The sequence below is a fragment of the Bactrocera dorsalis genome, chromosome 4 (genome assembly GCF_023373825.1).
Source record: "Bactrocera dorsalis isolate Fly_Bdor chromosome 4, ASM2337382v1, whole genome shotgun sequence".
In the NCBI taxonomy this organism is placed as follows: Eukaryota; Metazoa; Arthropoda; class Insecta; order Diptera; family Tephritidae; genus Bactrocera; species Bactrocera dorsalis.
Window position 1 is genome coordinate 57,132,543 of NC_064306.1, and position 17,027 is coordinate 57,149,569.

The window sequence follows — 17,027 nt, forward strand, 5'->3', positions numbered from 1 at the left end:
GATAGATATTTTGGATATGAAATACGATCTTACTCGACTCATTTCGATAAAGCTGAAAATTTTCCAAAAAAAATATCATAAACAGGTCTCTTCATGGAGAGCGTTATCACTGCCGGTCAGACGTCGAGTCAACAATCATCGGAATGGAGGGAAAAAACGTGTCAACACCAAAAAAAACCTTAACAAAGTCGCTCAAAAATCGAATTGATGCTCATTGTTTTTTCGATATTTGTGGTTTGAGGCATCATAAATTAGTTCCGGAGAGTCAGTCGGTCAATAAAGAGTTCTATTTGGACGTATCGAGGCATTTGTGTGAGATCATCCGCCGAAAACGGCTGGAATTTCGAAAGAACAATTCATAGATTTTACACGATGATAATGAACCATCCCATCCAGCCACGATTGTGACCGGATTTAAAACCAAAAACGCAATGAATACCATCGATCTACCAACATATTCACCAGATTTGGCTCCGTGTGATTTTTTCTTGTTGGCAAAACTGAAATTGTCGCTCCGTAGAACTCATTTTCAGTCGATCGAACAGAAAAAACAAAATTCGCTGAAGAAACTGAAGGCCATTCCAAAAAGAGCTTATGAAAAGTTTATTAAAGAACACTCAGTAGACTTTTAAGATAAATTTTACTGAAGATTTAGCTTTGAATCTGCAGAAATTATCCTAATTGACTGTGAGTTTGAAAAAAGGATGAATTTAGAGAATTTGTAATTGGATACTGCTGGGTAGAAAATTGTATGGGTCACAGAGTGAACTCCCTTAAAATCCATACACATGACTTTTGTAGGTTAAGTCGTACTACAAAACAAATCGATTTAATTCTAGCCAGAACCTGAGTATTACAAAACTATGAGATACTATAAAGTAAAGAATGGTTAGTTTCATAGGAAAAATTTATGATCAAACCGCAACAATTCCTACATTAACAAAAATCTTTTCGAATTCTGTACGGGGTTCAAAAATTTCGATGAAAATGTCAAAAAGCCTTACCCAAACGGTACATTAACCGTCACGGTCTAACGGTTTCATTGTTTATAGAAAAATCGTGTGTTCGTGAACTTCCGCACAATAAAAATAGTAAATTTTTGAAGTAAAAAGAAAAAAAATAAAAAAAACTACTTTATAAAAAAAATATGGTGACATATTTAGACACAACGCACGTAACATAATTTTTTCCAAATCTAAGGAAATTTGGCAATTTCACTAGGCGTTGTCTCACGCTTACAGTAAACTGTGCATTTACAGTTCATTTGTGGCGCAATTGAAATAAAAGTGAACTTACCTGCGGCGTGCGCGTATCATCGCCCGGCCCGGTGACACCGCCACTACCACCACCGCCAACGGTGGCACCCACCGCCGAGTAATTGCACTGACAGCCCTCCTCACAGCACAGACGCACCAATTCGTGCTCGCCGCATGTGCACGGCTCCTCGTCCTCCTCATCGTAGGCGCAATCCTCACGTATTAATATAATATAATCCGCCTCGAAAAACTCATTGCGTGTCTCGTCGAAGACGACACGATTCTTGCGCGCCGGCGGCGGACGATTCGGTTTTTTGAGCAGACCGCGCAACTGACCGTTAACTTCACGCATTTTGTTGGTGTCGATGTTAAAGCTTTGGTATTTACTTTGGTTGTGGTTGTGGTTTTGGTTGTTGTTGTTGTTTGGATTTGTTTCTTTTGTTATTGCACTTAAATGAGCTTTGCTCGCACAAATCTCGGTACGCGCTGTCACGTCGGACGCGCACGATTCACTTTGGTTTAAACGAGCGTAATTGCTTTCACTGTTCACTGACAAATTATTTACACTAACCGCGTTGTTTTTGTAGTTGTTGGTATTATTGTTGGTTTTTAGTAAATTATTTTCATTTAGCTCGCGCACACAATTCACACAATCACAAATCGAATTCGTATCAACGTCCGCGCTCACAATGACCACGGCGTTCGGCTGCACAACCGTCGCGTCGTCAATACCGATGGACGACACCTCGTCGAATAATTCGTCGTAACATTCGAAATCGACAGAATTTGCAAAAATGTTGTCAGCGCTTGGGCGCAACGGCGATATGACACAGCTGCCCCTGTCGCTACCTTGGCCACCGATCCGACTGAGTTCACACTTATTTTTGTTGCGCACGAAAGTCGGATTTTGATTTGTGTCCACCACACCTACGGACAATGGCGGCAATGTACTTGTTGCTATTGCTGTTGTTGCTACGTAACCAACGCCACCGATGATATCACTCAAACGGCGCGCATCAAACTCGGACGTAGAATGGCCCACCAACGGGTACAGCGCGTATATGGGCCGATAAGTGGCGGTTTGGCTGGTGCTTGGTAGGTAATATTCAAAGTTGTTGTTGTAATAACTAGTGGTGTTTGTATTGTCAGCGTTGCTATTATTATTTTTTTTGTATAAAAGAGGTCCTGGTGTCACTGGAAAATGCTGCTGATTTGTGGGTTTTGTGGCAACGAATGCGCTTAGCCGACCACAGCTCAAAGCCGCTTTCGGTAGTGGCGGACGTGGTGGTGGTGATGGTGTTGGGGTGCGTGATCTTGCTGCTGGTGCGGGAGTGCTTGGTGTTTCCAAATCACCTACCGGCTGCTGTACTAACGGTTGGCGCGGCGCGTTCGTAAATGTTGTGGTTTTCGTTGGGTTCGAAGGCGTCTCACACAATTGCGAGTTAGTTAAAGTTTTCGGTGCAGTTATTGTTGTACTGGCATTTGTTGCAGCACTTGTCGTTGTTGTCGTTGCGGTTGCGTTGGTCAGTGCAGTTTCGCGTGACGCTCCGCTATCTGTGGCATCTGTTGTGCCAGCTTGTTTATGGCGTGTCGACGCGCTTTCAGCTATTGACACGCGATTTTTGTTATTGTTTGTTTCTAACACAACACTGTTTGTTGTTTTTATTGTTATAGCACTGTTGGCATTCGCCTCACAGGCATTTGTTGCCTGCGTTGGGGTGGCTGTTTCGCTACTCGCCGCAACCACTACTTTGTGCACTGCTGCCGCCGTCGTCTTCTCGCCTCGCTCGGCGACAGTTATTTTTACCTCAGTTGGGGTTGTATTGTGTGCCGTTAGTTTGTCAGCAAGAACAACACTAGTCGCTAGCAGCGAGTCAAGTGCACCTACTCGTTGCTTGCTGGCGATTACAGCTGTTCGGTCGACTTCCGTCTCCTCTACCGCGGCTGCTGTCGGCTCTCCGAGTCGCTCGCTGCTCTTTTTGCACTCTTGGCGTGTGTGCGCTGTGGCTGCTGCGCACTCGTTGCTGTTGTAGTGCACAAAAGTGTTGCTAATATCCTCAATATTATTGTGTTGATTGCAATTATTTTTATATGCCTGATTATTGTTGTTGTCTGCTAACGTAACGTCACCAGCGCTGCTGTTGTTGCACTGCGTTGCTGTTGCTGTTAATTGGATTGCACTTGGCTTTTCAATGCCTGCAACTGCTCCGTTTGTCGCTACAATTACTGGCGACCTTACTGTGCCAGCACAATACCGTTTCTTTGTGCCACCTGCAATTTGTCCAACCGCAAGTGTTGTTGTTATGATTTTTGCTGTATGTGCAACGTCGTTTGCTGCTGTCGTAGCCACAGCCACTAGTGCTTCATTGCTTGCGTTTGTTTGCCTTGTGCTAGTGTTGTTGCTCTTTGGAATTTCCTTCGTCGGTGCGCTTGTCGTCGTCGCCTGTCTGGCAGCACAGTGCTGCGTTGTTGGCGTCGTCGTTGTCGTCGCCGCCGCGTCGTCTCCCAATAAGCCTTTGTGCTTCTCGCCTTCGAATTGTTTGCCTTCGCTGCGGCGTTTCAAGGCTTCTACCAACTCGTTGTTGTTGTTGACTGCTTGTTGCGATACACCAAATGCACGTTCGTCCTCGTGCACGTCCTCGTCGTCCTTATTGCGGTGGTCGTCGTCGTCGTCGTCGGCGTCACCACCGTTTTGTATACTCTGCAATTTCGTGTGCTCGTCCTGTGCACCTGCCGTCACTGCGTTGGCATGTGCCTCGTCGTCGTACTCGTGCGGAGTTTCGTCTTTCAAATGATTGCGTGTCACGCATATCAATCCACGAAAATGTTGTTGCAAGCGTTGCAAACGTTGACTAGCTGCGAACTCATCGCTACTACCCCGGTATGGGGGTGTGCGCTGTGTGTATGCTCCCTTGTGACTTTGTGTCTCGGCGACGTATGCTTTATCGCTGACGTCGTGCGGAGCGCCAACTTCGGCTATGTTTTGTCTATGCACAAGTACTTTATCTGCCTCACTTAACTTTGTATTCGCTTGTGGTGGCTTTACAGCAGCATGTTCCCCATACTTTTCTGCTTCGAGTCTAAATATTTGCTTCGCGTCCGTTGCCTGTAGTGGGCTTTGTTCCTCACTGCAACAAACCTGCTCGTAGGGAATATGCAGCGATTTAGTTTCCTCTTTGCCGTCAATAGTTTGCTGTGCAGCAACTTGAACTAAATTGTCGTAGCACCCCAGCCGTTGTGTGGCACTTTCGCTTAGTGGCAGATTAGCTAAGAAAGCTGAGTGCGTGTTGATCGTTCTCGCCTCGTTAAACACTTTCGCATCCTTTGCTCCGCTGGCTTCTATGGCAGCAACATTAGCCACTTGTGCCTCAACGCCTGGCTGTATGCTGTTAACGTTGTCGGTCTTGGTGTTGTTGCTGTTGTTGTTGGTGCGTCCTTTTGGCCACTTATCTCGTGCATTACTTGCACTTTCTGGTGCCGCGTCGCTAGTGTTGCGCCCACTTGCAAAAATTGCACACTTAAATAAGTTCTCTGTGTGTTTTTTTCTTTCCGCTTCACACTTTTCACTTAATACCTCTGCCGCTGCTTCGTGCACCTCCCCACTTTTATCGCTTATTTTGCTTTCTTCGCTCGCTTTGTGATAACTCTGCCTTATCTGGTCGCGCGGCGTCGTCGTCCACGTCGTCGTTTGTAGGGGTTCACCACCCGCAGTCGCTGCCCCAATTGGGCTGCTAATTACAGCGGTGTGCACAGAAGGGTTGTTAGTGGTCGCGTAGACCGTCTCGCTTTCATTAATAACTTCACAGCGGCTTTGGGTGAAATCTGGCGCTACTTGTGCCTGCTCCGTGCCCGACGCTGCCTTCGACCACTGCTGTTGGTATTTCTTCGGCTGCGTCTGCTGTTCGTATTGTTCGTGACTGTGCGCTCTCCCGTCGCACGGCGCTACTTCACTGTGCCGCACACTACCACTTGTAAGCTGTGGCCTCACTAAGGTTTCGTCTGCTATACCCCGCCCCCGTAAGGCATATACACTCGCATTATTCACTTTATATACTAATAATTCGTTGTCGTCGGTGTTGTTGGTGTTGCCGTTGTTGGCGTATTCAATGAGCGCAACATTGGCCGCCGCGCATTCAGGCTGTTGTGGCTCTTGTGACTGTTGAGGCTTTTGTTGATGGCGCTGGTCGCAGCCGCTGCTCGCAGTGATAAATTTGAAGTTCTGTTGCGAATTATGTATTCGTTGCGCTCGTTGCGTATTCGTTGAATCGTAAGCAGTGCCTATTCCACTATGGTTGTTGGTATTATTATTGCTGCTGGTTGCTGCCTTGCTCTGTGTCTGACAGTGTCCTTTGTTCGTGTTTCGCTGACAAAATATTTGTTTAGATTGATTTGCGCAAATCACGCTTTGTCGCTGGCACTTTTCAATTTTATCTACACTTGCTTTGGCTTGTTTCTCTTCTAGGCTTTGTGCTTGTTGGCTTGTTTGTTCTTGTTTCGCTTGTTGTCTTGCACTAAGCTCTTTTTTATTAACACTCACCACACTTTCTTTGCATTCCTCATTCGCTTTTTGTTGCTGTGCCTTATCCGTAACGAGTGTAGACAATTCGCATGAAAAGTATTCCTCAAAATTTTCAACCTCATCCACCCTGTCTGTATTCGAACTCCTATGGCGTCCTCCACCGTCGATGAAGTCGGGTTCCTCAGCTGTCGCTGTTGTTGCTGCTGTTTCTTCAATGAAATTCGAGTGCTTAACTGTTCTAACGCTTACAATTGGTTTTAATTCAGTCTTATTTTCGTCACCTAGTACTTCTACACACCGCTCATAAGTGCCTACTAGGGCTAGGGTTTCACCCCGTTTTGGACAAAAGTTGTTTTCTCTAACTTCTGAAATGTTTTCATGAATGGCCTTTATGGTATCGACATTGGCACCACTACGTCGTCCACTACCTATGGTACTGACGCTGGTACCGTTAGCACTGCGCTCAGTAGCTGTGTCGTCTTCGTCGTTTTGCTCGCCACCCTCCTCCGCTCGGTTGGCCGCACTACACCCTCGTCGTCGTCGTCGTTGGTCCCCCCTCAACGAATTCGTTTCACAGATACACCACTCATTCGAATCACTTAAATTACATAAATATTTGTTATCAACACTGCCTTTGGCATCAAATTCACTACACAATAGATTTTCACAATTCGCTACTAAACCGTTACACACTAAAGCGCTTAGTTGCTGCTCAGCGCTTGATAATTTGCAATTTTTCACAATTTCCCAATTTTTCCTAGAATTTAATGAAAATTTCTTCTCAGCTGCTACAGCTTTTTCAGCTGCTGCTGCTCCAGCCACACGTCGTACTCGTATGTCGTTGTCCTCGTCGTGCTTGTCGTCGCTGGCCAAGCTGACTATTCTTTGTGCTTTCACATTCACCACACTGCTTTCATCATAGCTGCTTTCACTAGTTCGCCTACTGGCGCTGTCGTCGCTGAGCTCGCTGCTATGGGCTGCGCTTTGGTTAATGGTTTGTTGCTGTGTTAAGGATTTCGTGACGCTGCTCTTTGCCGCTGTCACGTCCTCAGCCTGTTGGAATGTGTCGTTGGCAATGGGGAGAAACACATTCGTTGGCGCCACACACGTACTGTCGTAGTCCTTCGTGCACGTAATCGTTACTCGTTGTGGTGAGCTCGTTTCGATCGATGACGAAGTTGATTTCGTCACGTCCCTTACCGCCCCGAGCAAGTCGCTGACTCTTTGCTGTATGCTGCTGTCACAGCCACTGGCACTGGCATCGTCAAAGCTCGCCTGCTGAGTGTGGCTGTCATGACTGTTGGTAGCATTGGCGTTCGCTGTGTTCTGGTCAGTGTCGGAGCGCAGTGTTTTTGTTATGTTTGTTGTTGTTTGTGTTCTAAGAGCATAAGTCGCACTCGTCAGCGGCATTGTTGCTGTCAATGTCGCTGGCGCCGTCACAGCGCATGCTCCTGCTCTCCCACCTGTGCGCTGCGTTGCGTCGTGTTTACTCTCCATACCACCGTTATGTCGTGGCAGCGCCGCCTCCAACCACCCAAATGTTAACGCGGCTGTTTCGTGCACTGTACTCGCTGGCGTTTCCATTGCACTGTGTGGACATGTTAATGCCAAGCGTTTTACAAGTGGCTCTACTGCTGTTGTTTTTGTTATTGTTGCTTCTATCGCGTTATTAATATCTTTTGTAGCTGCCGTTCCCGCTTTGTCGCCTGGCATTGCCCGTGCGTCCCCCGGGTGCATTGAAATTTCAGCCTCGACGCATTCCTCCCCAGCGTTGCATGCAATCGGCTCGAATGCCGTTGCTATTGTTGTGGTTGTTGTTGCTTTTGTTAGTGCTTCTATCGTTGGCTCTGCTGGCATTGTGCAGCGATGCATTGCCACTTCGCTGCCTTGGCCAACGCAGCCACTGCCGCTGCAACTGCTAACAATTGGCCAACAACAACGACAACAACTATCATTTATTGCCGTATTCCTGCTGGCACCACAAGCACTTCCGCTGTTGCTCCCAACGCTGCTGGCATTGTGCTTGTCGCTTTGACTTTTATTGTCATCAACAAAGCGCAGCGTTGCATTGCCCTGTTCGCCGTCGCTTACTGCCGTTTTGGCGCTTGGCTGCTTTGCACTTTTGTTGTCGCTTATTGCCCCTTCTTGTTGGTGGCTGCCTGCTGTTGTTGGTGAGTTGCCAACAATTAGTTGCTGCTTTTGTTGTAATTCGTTTGCGGTTTGCACGCTTTGTTTGCCCTCAGTTGTCATTTTGCCAATTGCTATTGTTGCTGTTGTTTCTGTTGTTGTCGCGGCCGCAGCTACTTCCACACCCTCCGTTACCGTTGCCGTTGGCTCTGCGTCGCTTGCTGATCGTTGTGAGTTGGCCGTGGAGAAGATCAGTAAATCAAGAAACATCATTTTTATTGTTGGAACATTTCACAATGCGTCACCAAGCTGGCCGTTCGGCTTCACCGGCTTTCGAACATTTAAAAACTGTAAACAAAAATAAAAAGATAATCAAGATGAGTCCACGGTTAATTATACATAGGTATGTATATGGAAATTGATCGTGCTTAAACAAAGTGGAGTTAAATGAGACGCTCCCAAACAAAATCAATGAAGATAAAGAAGATAATGTGCAAAAAAGTAAAGGTAATCAATTTAAAAATTACCTGAGTTCGTTACTGACGAAATTTAACTGGGTGGGTCAAAAGTTTAAAGTTTCTATCAACCAGGTCTAATTTTAATTAAAATATACAATATTACTTGCATGAACTAAACAGTTCTTTAGCTTTAGGATGTTCGAAAGAAAGATGTCTCCAAAGATTTGTGAACCTTTGATAATCGCTATAGTCACCGCCCTTATATATTCTGATTTGAAAATTAGTATTATTTCACATAATTGGCTTACTCTATATACAGGGTGGGCCTAACGTTTTAAATTTTAATTACCTATATTTCGATATTGGTAACGTCAAATACCATTCGGAAAGTGACAGATATTCAATAAAAAGTCTAAAATTTACAAAATGGGTCGCTATTCACTGAAGAAAACTGGGAAATATTGAAAACTTGAAAAAAAAAAACGTGGAGTTGGCGGAAGGCAGAGAGATGATTAATTACGCTAGAACATTGTTTATGAGAATGCCTAGCCTTCAGCCGAATGAGACGAAAAACATTCCACGGCTTCCAACACTCCTACTTAAAAGACATTAAACAGTTAGGAAAAGAATCAGGTGTTTTACCAAATTCGCTGAATTGCTGCGTAAAGCTTAAGGGGGGAGCCTGCTTTAGAAGCTTCAAAAAATCGATTTTTTTGCTTAAATCTCTTTAAAAATAATCTAAGAATATGTCCCCAAAGTTATAGATGGGAATTCGAAATATTTTCGAAGCTAAAAGGGAAATAGTGACCGAGCGTCTAGCAGATATATAAGCGCTTGGGCAGGAAGCGAACTCTTTGACGCGCGATTTCTCGGTTTTTTCATTTTTACGATTTTTCTTAATTGGACAGGACAGAAAAAAACTAAACGTCGTATGGAATTGGGGCAAAGTTTATTATCTTTGGCATTCAATTATCTTCTATTTAAACTAAAAAACAAAAACTAAGAAAAGTCAAGTTTGAACATATTTTTAAACAAAATAAAGTCAAATTTCTTTGGGCAAAAACCACTTTTTTTTCAATTTATAAAAAAATTTTAAAATTTTAATAGTAAAGTAAAATTTTACATTTCTTTTGGAATTTTTTAGAAGATAAATTATTAAAAAATATGAATCTCTTTGAATTTTTTGTTTCCGACAGAAATTGCGACCTGCATCCTGCCCGCCGTCCGACAAATGCACATGCCAGATGCATTGGGCAATTGCTTCCCAAAGTCAGAATATCAAAGATGTCGTACCCAGAAAATTTATGAATGATGTTTAAACATTTAACTATAAACCCTAGCAATTTCACTTTAATCAATTATTTCTTCCCCTCCGGAAAACTCCTCAAAAAAGTCGAATTTTTTAAGCCTCTAAAGCAGGCATCCCCCTTAATCGACCCGGTAGCACATTAGGCCTAATGATGGCTAACGCGCCTCCTCTTTTCAACCAACCAACAACCAAGGTGCAATACTGTGACATCTGTATTTTGTAATGGAAAATTTTGAATCCACAAGCTCAAACAAAATGTTCCCGTGTCAGTGAGACAAAGAAATGCAAATGCCCTGTAGTGTCGAGAGTATTGCCGTTGCTAGGGCATCAATTGAGGAAGACAAAAAATCAGTGTCTCACACGCCGTTCTCAAGCGCTGCGCATCTCTGTGACGTCGTTGTGTCAAATTTTGCGAAAAGATCTTGGCCTACATCTTTTCAACATCAAATTGAAGTAAGAACTGAAGCCGCTTGACCACCAGAATCGTCACATGTTTGTGAATTGGGCTCAGCAACAACTTGAAACTGAACGGATTTTCTTCGAAAAATCATCTTCAACGATGAGGCTCATTTCTGGCTGAATGGCTTCGTTAATAACCAAAATATACGTCATCGGTCAGGCAACAATCCACACGTACTCCATGAGTCACCAATGTATCCGGAAAATATTACGACATCCGGAAAATATTACGATTTGCTGCGGTTTATGGGCCGGTGACGTACTTCTTCCGTGATGATCAAGACCAGCACGTCACTGTGAATTGGAATCGCCACCGCTCAATGATAACCGAATATTTTTGGACCGAATGGGATAATATGGACTAGGACAATATGTAGTTCCAACCGAACGACGCCACAAGCCACACAGCGAATATTACAATCGATTTATTGTAAACCAAGTTTGGTGAACGTGAAATGGCGCAGTCAATTGGTCACTTGCGTGCGATTTGACGCCGTTAAACTATTTCCTGTCGGGCTACGTCAAGTTTATGATCTATGCCAACAAGCCAGCGACGATTAATGAACTTCCTACGAATATCGAACGTGAAATTGCATCAGTTTCGGCCGATTTATGCTTAAAAACTGTCGAAATTGTGTTCAGTGTCTGGACTTCTGCAAGCAAGAAATCGAGTTGCATACATAATGGCATCGAATGTACTTTCACAGGAGTAAAAAATTTCATAGAAAAACTTTTGTAGCGCTCTTATCGAAAACCCCGTTCATTGTAAGATAAAGATGAGTGCTAACTTCAAAAGCTGACAGCTGCTAGTTGTTAATCAGACATAAAGGAGCTTCAATATATCGAACTAAACTTTTTTAGAATTCGACAGAGAGATCATATTAAAACTTCTCTGTAATCATAAAATAAAACGCTTTTTTAATTTGATTAAAAGAATTTCTTGAATAGAAGTTTTTAAATGATTTTCTACAGACTAAAATAGTCCCAAAAAAGGATCTAAAAATTCTTTTGAAATATATGTAGTGGCTTATGGGTTTACGTCGAAAATATAAATAAAGCAAGACGAAACCCAACGAAAAATGTTTTGCTAGTTCTTTCTAGTGACTATGTCTGATATAAACAACCTTCAGGTCGAAGTAAAGTTACTTTATAAGGAAAAATTATCGTTATGAAGATCTCTATCTTGATTTTCATCGCTCAGTTTGTTATGATATAGTGGTCCGACAAATGAACAGTTTCGAGGAAAAAAGCACCCGGAATTTGTGATAAAATTCCACAGGTAAATGAAATTCCACACATTTGCAAAGTTGATAGGACTGTCCTTAATTACTATGCCAAATATAAGCGCGATCTGTAAACGAGTTAACGAGTTTGTTTACAGCAGCTGCTTAAGACGGTACACCTCAGTAAAGCGTTGCGATTTTTACAATGGATAAATCGAACAAAGAATATGTCGCCAATTTTGTATTTCCAACCAAATTTCATGTGCGAATTCGTTGCAAATGTTGGAAAAGGCTTACGGTCATTCACATTATCAAAAATACAAGCCTACCAGTGGTACAAGGACGATCAAATTTAACATCGCTCGCGAGCCCGTTCAAATGATTTTAGTGAATAGTTTGGGTATGAATCGCGTTATTGCTCGACTCATCCCGATAAAGCTATTTTTTTTTTCAAAAGAGTACCGTATACAGGTCTCTTTGGACTTGCTCGATCGTGCGAATTCCGATCCCCCAGTCATGGAGACCATTATAACTGCCGATAAGTCCTTGGTATATGAGTTTAACAAACAAGTCAGCAAACATCGGAATGGAGGAAAAAACGAGCCGAAACCAAAAAAAAACTCAAGGTGATGCTCATTATTTTTTCGATATTCGAGGTTTAGTGAATCATGTTTTTTCCAGAGGGAGATCCGTTGAAAACGGCCGAAATTGTGGACGAAAAATTCATGAATTTTGCTCGTGGTAATGCATCACCGCATCGAGCTACGAATGTGAACAAATTTAAAGCCTAAAACGCACTGAATACCATTAATCAACCACTGTATTGAACAGATTTGGCTCCGTGTGACTTTTTTGTTCCTCAAACCGAAAATGCCGCTTCCTACAAAACAACAAATAAAACAACAGATAAAACAAAATTCGCTGAAAGAGCTGTAGGTCGTCCCAAAAAGTACTTATGAAAAGTGTTTCGAGCACTTGTGGAGATTACTTTGAAGGCGACAAAATAAATATTGATGAATAATTAAATATTTTGCCTTTTATTTACAATGTATGGGTACTTTTTTGTCACAATTGATAAAAAAAAATTAGTGTATGCTATACTTTTTCAACAGAGTGTATTAACCGATAATAGTAAGCCGTATGCAAATTAGCATACATATGTATATGTACCGAACTCCTTTCAGAATAAATTATTTTTATCACTTCCAAAGCATGGGAACTCATTCAACTTTTAACTACCTTCACACACACACACTGAGTACACACATTTATAGAATTTTCTTATCCCATAAAGCATTACCTTCTTATTATAACCAATTTATTTTCGTTACTTTCACGGTAGTCAATATTTCGCGCTCGAAAACAGTTTTCAATTTATATTTATTGATATTTTTCTTCGATTACACATGACAGGTGCATGCCACCTTACACACACACTCAAGGATGTCCTCACAGGACATTGCACAACAACAATACACTTCGCTTCCCACAAGCTGAAGACAAGTATAAACTACCGAAAAGTACACGAAATTCCCTCACACACACAAACACACGCGAGGAGAGCCGAGTGCGCGCAGGTAATATCAAGTCACGCTTCAGGGGCGATCGCGCGTTTGCATAAAGTATTTATATTTTTACATGTATTTTCATAGTACAGTGAACGGGGGTATTTTGGCCGCGTAGAATAGGCGAACACAACAAAAAGCCAAAAACAAGAAACACAAAACATTAATGACACAATAAAAGGCAATAAAAAAGTCGCGATTGGTGGTTAAAATTGTCTCGCTCGGACGGTGGTTGTTCACTTTCCGTACACTTTTTTCGGGTTCCGAACCGCACGCTTGTTTTTTTTTGTTGTTAAGTTGGAACGCGTACATATAATAAATAAGAATTAATTCAGCGGACTACTCGTGAAGACGCAAGAAAAACGCGTCCGTTCTCAAAGGTTTTCGGAAGTAAACTGAATTGCTCGCACAGAAGCCCGGCCCTGGCAACCCAATACGCGCGCACGTTGAAGTCGTTGAATGGGCTGAGAAAATAATATGTAATAATAAGTAAAAGAGGGACATTTGCGACTATCTTTATGTGTTCGTATGTATGTAAGTTTCTATGTTGTCTGACTTAGTTAGTAGTAAATTTATTTTTCCAGCGCATAATAACAAAGTCGCACGTACATAGCGACATTCCCCTGCACGAATACAGCGTTAATGCATGCTTATTACGGTGGACTCACTGCACGCATGCGCAGAAGCGCAACACAAACTTAATCGAGTTGGCCCTGTTCGAGTCGTGTGTAAGCCCAGACCAATACAGACACGAGCTGTGGGAGTCTAGCACTGCAATGATGTGTGCGCATGCGCATTATACATACATACATATATGCGCATGTGTAGGAGTAAGCGTTTGTTGAGTGGCGTCTTCTTCAGTTTTCGTTACTTTCATGGTTTCTACTACCGCTAGAGTTAGAGCTTTGCTTGTGCGCGTGTGAAAACTTAACGTCAGCACTTGGTCTTGGAGGCATCTTTGCCAGCAGCAGCGTAATATCCCCTCCAAGACTAATACAATTAAACACTGCAACTATTGTTCATCGCTCAGTTCTCATGTTTGGGAATTATGCGGCACCACACTTAGTGATAGCGGTCGTCTTCCAAAGTGTCTGAACGAAGTTTGGGCAGCGTTTTTAAGAAGCGATCTTGCTTAGTAAACGTAATAAATGGTTAGCGGTAAATGTATGCTTCGTATGTATGGAAGTACTATGTGGGTACATAGGAAGTAAATGATCCCTCACTTAAGTGTGTGACCGGGTATCATTTGACGAAATCACAACACTGCTCTACCTCAATGGAGAAACGGTTTTCTTTTTTTATTTTTAACTAACAAAGATTGTGATAATGCAGGTGTAGTGAAAATACTTTTTTTGTAATCTTGCTTTTGTTGCTGTTTCTGTGGTTGTTTTACATAGAAAATCAAAATAATACGAAAACACTGTTTTATAGTTTATTCGCCAGTGGTCCAGAACTTCGATGTTTTTTTAGTAGTCCATCTCAAAGAAAGGTACCCTTATATATCTTCTTCGTATCAGTAATTGTAGAAAAATTTGTTTTGCTGGTTTTTATACTTGCCTCAAAAAGGCCTAACAGAATTTTTACTCTTATTTCAACAACAACTTGACAAACGACTGGCTTCAGACGTGTTTAGTCCATAATCGCCCTCTACAGCTTGCTATCTTTGAGGTACTCGAATTGCAGTACTGCTGAAAACTTCTGAATTCTCTCAGTCCATTGTCCCAATTACAACGGAATGAAGACAGCCCGTCTTTCCGTTTCCGTTGTTCCCTGTGGTCTAGCGATAGACTTTTGGACTTTGTGTGAGCTTAGCAGATGCTGCTGAACAACAAGTTCCGGTATGATTGTAAGATAATTTTGACCTAGAGTAGAACACAGGAAATCGACTATTAGGTCTTAGCAAGGTGTATCTTATCGCAGTCGTAAGTTACTGGACATTGTCCAATGGCCGTAGACTGTGTAGTTCAAGCAACAGCCATCAGAATTGACTGTTCGCAATGAACCGATTCCAAAGCATACGAAGAAAAATCATAGGTAAAAAATATCCAAAAAATTTCTTCTCCACTGTCCAGCTTTTGCAAGACTGACGTTGAAACATCACACAACATCAAGATCAATATCTATCCGAATGGACTGCTCGTGATGAACCGACTCCGAAACAACCGTAGAAAAAAGCCACAGTGAGGTGACGTCCATTTCTGAAGCAAAAAAAAATTGTTGGAAAAAATTAATGGGTGATCCAAGTAGAGGTACTTTTTTCAATAGCCTATTTTTGTGTAGCTGAGATTGTACACGAAGACTATGGAGAGTCGATTCGGCGCCGTTCGCAGAAATTCGGACTGAGGTAAGGTAGGACTTGGCGCACTTTACGTCGAAATCTTAAATTGAAAGCGTACAAAATACAGCTTCTGCAAGAACTGCAGCCGCTCGACCTTCCCAAGCGATATCACTTCGCTATATGGACTCTTGAAAAGTTCCAAGAATATTCAACGTTTCCGGGCCAAATTTTGTTCAGCGATAGGACCCATTTCTGGCTCAATGGGTATGTAAACAAACAAAATTGCCGCATTTGCGACGAAGAGCAACGAGAAGAGGTTCAAGAGCTGTCATTTTCCTCAGAAAAAACTACGGTTTGGTGTGGTTTGTAGGCCGGTGGGATCATCGGTCTATACTTCTTCAAAAATTACGCCGGTGAGAACGTAAACGCCAATGGCGACCGTTATCTCACCATGATGACCGACTATTTGATGCCTGAAAATGAAGCTCGTAATCTCGACGACATTTCGTTTCAACAAAACGGCCCACATCGCATCAATCAATGAATTTGTCGAGAGAACACTACGGTGAGCAGATAATTTCACGTTCTGGGCCGGTCGATTGGCCAACAAGTTCGTGTGTTATTACTCTGTTAGACTTTTTCCTGTGGGGATATGTCTAAAGACTATAAGGACAATCCCGCTTCGATTCAGGCCTTGGATCAAAACATGACGCGTGTCATTTGCCAGTTACTTGTCGAAATACTCGAACAAGCCATCTAAAAATTGAACTCAACCGATGGACCATCTGCGACTTGACCGCGGCCAACATTTGAAAGAGGTAATCTTCATAAAAATAAATGGCAAAGAATGTTCTTTCGAATGATAATAAACAATCTTCATTAGGCTTGACGTTTCTGTATTTTTCTTTAAAAAAGTAGAGAACCTCGAAATGGAACACTTAAGGGTGAAAAGATTTGGAAGAGTGTATCCAACTAATTATAAATCGTAAATAATTTCAACGATACATGGTCTTAAGCGTATCTCACAAATCAGCTTCACAGCTATTTATTTGAATAGAATCAAATGGAAACGAGACACTTAAATAGGATTGGTATATTTGAATAAATGCTGACATTATTAATATTAATGGTACCCAGAATTTGTTTTAGACGGTCTAGTATCACCTGAAATAAGATTTTTGTACACTGTACAAGTTTCAGATGCTATTTAAAAACCTCGAGTTGAGTCAAGAAATCTATTTATGTATTACTTCGCGACTTTTCCGTAAAACACATATATTTTTTACCTAATTTGGAATAGTTGTAATAGAACACAAAAGTAAAGATAATTAACACATATGTATGCTTTTCTTATTAGGTTTTGTAATTAACGCTTCATTGTCACCAATTAAATACCTGCAAAGTGTGCCCACAATGATACACCAGTCCTGGTTTTCTACTGCTAAACCCTTGTTCCAAGAATTCCACAATTTTTAAAGTGCTAATATGCTGATGGGAGTGATAAATGAGTTGGCAGTGTCAAGAAAGAATACGCGCCCAACAACAATACAGATGGACATTTGTACACCATAAGTGAAAACACAAACAATATAGATAAGTACTTGTAAGTATGAGCGCTACAAATGCTTTTGACGCGGTGAGCTTCCCGCATTTGCAATTTGGAAATGAAAACAAAAGCGTTTCGCTTGCTTCACGCTCGAGCTTCTTGTGACACATTGTGTCACACTGCCCATAGCCGCTTCGCATTCATGCATACAATTGGACCGACCGCTGCGGGTATCGCATTCACCGCAGAGCACAACGTTTTGTGATTGTCCCAAGCATAAGAGTCGC

At 42.3% G+C, this 17,027-nt stretch overlaps 1 protein-coding gene across 3 annotated transcripts in view; it reads right to left on the bottom strand.

Annotated features, from left to right (window-relative positions):
• The window catches only part of LOC105224353 (uncharacterized), a 52,961-nt gene extending 39,701 nt beyond the window's left edge, over positions 1–13,260 (bottom strand). The window contains exons 1-2 of one of the 3 annotated variants that reach the window (XM_049454900.1): positions 12,652–13,260; positions 1,297–8,250 (exon numbers count right to left, since the gene is read on the bottom strand). In XM_049454900.1, the coding sequence (XP_049310857.1) occupies positions 1,297–8,175 (6,879 nt within the window). In that variant the 5' untranslated portion in view covers positions 8,176–8,250; positions 12,652–13,260. The remainder of the gene's footprint in view (positions 1–1,296; positions 8,251–12,651) is intronic. The other 2 variants (XM_049454898.1, XM_049454899.1) reach the window with 2 other exon arrangements.
• Positions 13,261–17,027: the final 3,767 nt, after the last annotated feature.